Source organism: Choloepus didactylus, chromosome 5 (genome assembly GCF_015220235.1).
Source record: "Choloepus didactylus isolate mChoDid1 chromosome 5, mChoDid1.pri, whole genome shotgun sequence".
Classification (NCBI taxonomy): Eukaryota; Metazoa; Chordata; class Mammalia; order Pilosa; family Megalonychidae; genus Choloepus; species Choloepus didactylus.
The window spans coordinates 46,132,926-46,139,072 of record NC_051311.1 but is presented as its reverse complement, the minus strand read 5'-3'; the positions used below and the strand labels follow the sequence as shown (position 1 = coordinate 46,139,072).

Here is a 6,147-nt window from a genome sequence, read left to right as displayed (position 1 = left end):
ATATGGGAATTTACATTTACTCAAGCCTGATTCCTGCCTGATATGCTGATATTCTCAGCACTTATTTTTTTACTACTGAATCCATCTTATATTCATGAGCATTAAAGAGTGATAGCAATCACAAGTATGGATTAAAGTTATCACCATCATTTTATAGATTTAACTTGTAATTATCTGGGAATGCATCATCTGTTCTGTAGAAAGTTTGGGATGTAATAATGTTAAGAACACATTTCTCTGGGGTACATAATGCCAAGCTACCACACACACACCCTCACACACTCAGTTTTCCCTATTATTAACACTTTGGATTAGTGTGGTAACTTTGTTATAATTGATGGATCAATATTATCATTATTTTATTAATCATAGTCCATAGTTTACATTAGGGTTCACTGTTTGTGCTGTACTTTCCTCTGAGTTTTTAATAATTTTATTATAACATATATACAACCCAAAATTTCTCCCTTTAACCACATTAAAATATATAATTCACGGTGTTAATTACATTCATAATATTGTGCTACCATCACCACTGTCCATTGTGAAAACTTTTCCATCACCCCTAATAGAAACTCTGTACCAATTAAATATTAACTCCCTATTCCCCACCTGTACTCCAGCCCCTGGTAACCTGTATTCTGGTTTCTAACTCTGTGAATTTGCTTATTCTATTTCATATCAGTGAGCACATACAATATTTGTCCTTTGTGTCTGGCTTATTTCATTCAACATGATGTCTCTAAGGTTCGTCTATAATGCTGCATGTGTGAGAGCTTATTGCTTTTTACTCAACAATCTTAAGATTTACCAAGAATCATTTTAAAAATGTAAACTACTAAAAGTCCAATGATATGCAGATATTGGTTTTTAAATATGATTCTCCACTAAAAGAAATAGGACCTTTTTGGAGAAATGGCTGTTTCCACTGCTGAAATGGGAAGTGTGTGAGATGAGTCTGAAGCTCCTTGCTACACCAGAAGTAAAGAAGTGTTCAAAATTTATAGGAACGTATAAAAGAGCATATTAAATTGCACAGGCCCCTGCATGTCTCATGGACTAAGAGTTCTCCGAGTGATCCCTCTCAGTTCTTTCAGTGGGGCCATCAACATAATTTTTGCTGGTTCTACAAAATGTTGTATAACATTCTGTCCTTAAATATGATTTGTCCCAAAAAATGAACAGTCTCTCATTCCAAACATGAGCTAATTGTAAGGTCAATTTAATGTATATGCACGAATTTTTAAAATAAAAATAAATTAATTAATACAAAATCAAAATTACATTTATCAACCCCCCAAAATCAATTTAATTATCTGTGATTCAATTTGCAAGATATATTACTGACTATGCTTTGCTCCTATTTCTTGGAAGCTCCAGTGCAGTGTTCAGTCAAGACATTGGAAACTAATCTAAGATGGTTATCTATCTACAAATGAATCACCAAATTTATGTAGGTATAGAAGTATAGCTCTCCTTAAAGATAGCAAATGTATCTTGAATCTGACATGCTTTTTGGTACTCTGTTCAAATGTGTCTACCAGTAGGCACACTGGACAACCATAGAAATATAAGTAAAGGGAATTCACAGAGGCAAACTTGAGCACAGGTCACTTCAGCAGTCAACAGGGAAAGAGGAGACTCTCAGGATCAGTCTTGGAATACACTATCCCCATGACTAAGCAGGCTGATTCAAAACGACTTACTCTAAGAAACATTCCTGGACTAGTGGACAGCTAAATTCCCTAACAGTTCTGATCCTATATTTTGAGGAAATGTTTGTGTGTGTGTGTGTGTGTGTGTGGTTGTCATATTTTGGGTTTTTAATCTGAGGTCCCTGGAAGCTACATTAAAGATAAGAAAATAAAAAGGTCACTGAAAAGTAATTCCTTGTATGACAAGGGTCACTTTTCTTGAGTTGTGCAACAATAGAACATTGCTTTGCTTGTGCTTTCCTTCCCAATTTGGATGCCATTATAATTTTCAACCTGATTTAAGATCCATTCCTAATTTTAGTCATGAAAAGATCTTAATCTTTTTTCTATCAGAACAGCTCGGAAAAAAAAAGAAATATGAAATGGAGCTTTCAATTTTCCCTTTCTTATAAAGGATTCTTTTTCATAATGTAGTGACTTGTTTCACACTTTTGAAGCTCTATGAAAAACTGCTTAGATTCAAGATTCCTCTTCAGACTTGATTATCTTGAGTATTACCCTCAAGATGTGCATGAATATGTGTCATTTTATTTCTATATTACATCGTGAATTTTTCTAAAATGGAAATGTCCTGTTTTTCTCCCCTGATAATCCAAGATATTTTTAAAAAATAAACAATTTAGACAAAATTAAAGTTGTTGCATAATCCTACTCTCTTAAGGCAATCAAAGGTAAAAGTTGTCTGTCTCCAGGAATAATCAGTGAAAAAAATGCCATGTTTAATTTACAGAATTTTCATGAATATATATATATACACACACACACACAAAAGAGAGAAATGTGTATAACTATGTTATAAATTGAGAAACAGAGACATGAATCAGATGGACAGAAAATCAAAATATGTTTCACTAGTGAGGTTTATTGGAAACTGTAGTTGAGGACTTTCATAAAATTTTTCCCCAAATAAAAATTATAAACATAAGCCCAACCCACTGCCAACTGGGATAGAGCATAATCCTAAATGCTTTATGCTCAAAGGAGTGAAAATATATATGACCTAAAAAGAGAACACAGAAAGAGTATCCTCAGTTTCCTTTCCCTGTTTTCACAAATCATATAAATTAGGGGACAGACAGAGGCAGGAAAAGTCTCAAGTGTTTCCATTGAGAGCTGTAGAAGTTTCCTCCCCTGAATGAAAATGTGAAGTTTGCAAAGATCATAGTTGATAATACTTAGTATTGGTGAACATGTGAGAAAGAAGCATAATTCTCAGACACTGTCAGTGGGAACTGAAACTGGTAGAAATTTTCTGGAGGGAAAGCTGGCAAGAGGTATCAAAAGCTTTGAAATGTCTTTATACTTAAAATCTGCAAAATCACTTGCAGAAATATCTTGAAGAAATACACGATTATAGGCAAAATTTGCTTGAAAAAATATTTCTCTGCTGAATATTTAAACTACTAACTATTTGAGAAATTGGAAGCAAAAAATTTCCAACACTAAGAAATTAAATAAATTATGGCAGTAGAATACTTGCTGATTTTAAATAATATCAAAAATATCATTTTAACACATGGAAAAACATTCATTACACTAAGAGAATATCATGATTTAAAAATAGACCATGTTAATCTAATCCCATTTTTATCACATGTATCTGAAGCTGTAAGTTTCCATTGGCAAGAAAACAAGGAAATTAGTTTTCTTTAATATTCTGTTTCATTTGAAACTTTAGCCTTATTTAAAAATAAAAACAGCTCTTAAGCTGTTTCTGGAATAATTGTGAAGGAAGTGCAAAGAGATGGCACCTGGTCACATGGTATCTCAAATTGATCGCACCATCCATCCTTTTCTTGGCATTTGGGGTCCATCTGTTGACTGGACAAACCAGGAGATCTCCAAGGAAGAGATCCTTAGAAAGAACCAACCAACTGGCAGGATCAGTTGATTCCACTCTCTGTGACTCACTCAGAATTCATCAGAACAGAAATAGGCTGCCTGCGTTGTAACAGGTAATGAGGAAGGAGGTTTTCAGAAGACTTAAAGGTGAAGGGAATTGGCAAAGCTGGGAAGAAAAGATGAGGACAAAAGAGTCTATCAAAGCAGAATGTAAGATAAACCCTTAGATTTTTGTCTATATCAAGTTAAAAAAAGAAAAAATCCCCCCAAAATACAATTACAGTAAACAGTAACCTTTAAATGTAAGCACTGTTAATGTAAGTTAGCTTTCTCTAAATTTCATACATTAAAACTGCAGAAATAGCATGTTTAGTTGCATTTAAGATATGATGTATACTTCTGTTTGTTGCATGTAGCCACAGAATTCTCTCATCTTTTGCTTGAAATATCAAGTGCTGACAAAGAAGTAAATAAAAGTTCAACATAAATCTACAAACAGTAGTGATGGAAAGAGGTACAAGAATATGCTTCAAGGGAGAGTAAGTGAGGTGCAGAAAAAGAGGGATTTAAAAAGTTTAAAGAAACTGAAAACTGAGAAGTTATTTAGAAGGGATTTCAAATCTGAAACGAAGGGATTTTCAGGTCTAATGTAGAAAACATGAGAAGTAAGTGGTTATGTGAGCAAGCACACAAAGAACAGCAGGCCCTAATCATTTCATATCTTGAACCAAGAAGTCAAGCAGGCCCAGGAAATGAAACCATCTCTATTGCAGGCATAGTGTCAGGGCCATCTCTCTTCTAACTACATTAATAACAAAGACTTGCACCCTGAAAGGGAAGTCAGAGGAATTGAATTCTCCAAAACAGCTATGAGGATACATGTGCACATTTGTTTTCCTATTATTTAGGATATTTATGTAATATTTATATAATAATACTTATGTAATAAATATCTCATATTTTATTATACAATAATGTTAAATATTTGATTATTTCTTTGTTTACAAGGTGAATTCTTTGTCATATTTTGTGAGGCATACCAATTTAGTTATTCTAACATTTTTAAAAATGAATCAGAAAATTCATCAAAAGTGATGAATTTCTTAATGCTCACTCAGTTTTCAGCATTTGGTAAGTTTTTTGTGTCTTCAATCGCTCTTTGTCACTGATCATCCTGTTGCAATCACAGACTTGTTATCTCTGCCACAGGAGCATGGAAAGCAATCAGACATGGATCTCAGAAGCCATCCTGCTGGGATTTCAGGTGGATCCAGCATTGGAATTTTTCCTCTTTGTGCTTTTCTCTCTATTCTATGCCCTCACCCTACTAGGGAATGGGGTCACTGTGGGGCTCATCTGCCTGGATTCGAGGCTGCACAACCCCATGTACTTCTTCCTCTCCCATCTGGCCATTGTTGACATGTCCTATGCCTCAAACAATGTTCCTAAGATACTGATAAATCTCGTGAACCAGAAAAGAACCATCTCTTTTGTTCCATGTATAATGCAGACTTTTTTATACTTGGCTTTTGCTCACACAGAGTGCCTGATTTTGGTGGTGATGTCCTATGATAGGTACGTGGCAATCTGCCACCCCCTACATTACTCTGTCATCATGAGCTGGAGAGTGTGCACTGTCCTAGCTGTCACTACCTGGGTATTTAGCTTCCTCTTGGCCATGGTCCATGTGGTTCTAATCCTGAGGCTGCCTTTCTGTGGACCTCAAAAAATCAATCACTTTTTCTGTGAAATCCTGTCTGTCCTCAAGCTGGCCTGTGCTGACACGAGGCTCAACCAGCTTGTCATCTTTGCAGCCTGTGTGTTTATCTTACTCGGGCCTCTCTGCTTGGTGCTGGTTTCCTACACTCGCATCCTCACTGCCATCCTGAGGATCCAGTCTGGTGAGGGACGCAGAAAGGCCTTCTCCACCTGCTCCTCCCACCTCTGCGTGGTTGGGCTCTTCTTTGGCAGCGCCATCGTCATGTACATGGCCCCCAAGTCCCACCACCCTGAGGAGCAGCAGAAGATCCTTTCCCTGTTTTACAGCCTTTTCAACCCTATGCTAAATCCTCTGATCTATAGCCTGAAGAATGCAGAGGTGAAGGGTGCCCTGAGGAGAGTGCTGTGCAAAGAAAGGCCAATGTGAGAAATATCAAAAAGCTAAGTGGAGGAAGGGGATTTGCAGCCTATGAAATATAGAAGTTGGAATTTTTGCACCCTGTGCTGGAATAAATGCATCCTTAAAATGCCATATTATAGACCCCCACCCCCCCCCAAAAAAAACTCAAAGTATAAATCCTCTAGGAAAATTATAGGCAAATAATTTGGAGACCTTGGCAATTTTGTGAGCTTAGACTCTCAGAGAAGACACAGAAGTCATTAGATATGAAATTTGAAAAATTGGTAAGTATAACCACTTCTGCTCATCAAAGTCACTGTGGAGCGACTTGCTACCGTAGTGCATTGTGGGTACAGTGGCTCAGGACACTGCAGAAACTCAGCGAATGATACCTTTATTACTTTCACAGAATAAAGAGTCAAGAAAGGGCAAATAATCTCCTTGTCACTTGCACTGCACAGAGTCCAAATG

The 6,147-nt window shown here is 36.3% G+C and overlaps 1 protein-coding gene across 1 annotated transcript; it reads left to right on the top strand.

Annotated features, from left to right (window-relative positions):
* Positions 1 to 4,770: 4,770 nt before the first annotated feature.
* On the top strand, positions 4,771 to 5,703 carry LOC119534853 (olfactory receptor 2A12-like). Its single transcript, XM_037837411.1, has one exon. It carries the CDS (start codon positions 4,771 to 4,773, stop codon positions 5,701 to 5,703), a length of 933 nt encoding a protein of 310 aa, XP_037693339.1.
* Positions 5,704 to 6,147: the final 444 nt, after the last annotated feature.

What these genes read in the sequence shown, in the direction of transcription:
- LOC119534853 (XM_037837411.1), top strand. Translation starts at nt 4,771, where the DNA reads ATGGAAAGCAATCAGACATGGATCTCAGAAGCCATCCTGCTGGGATTT.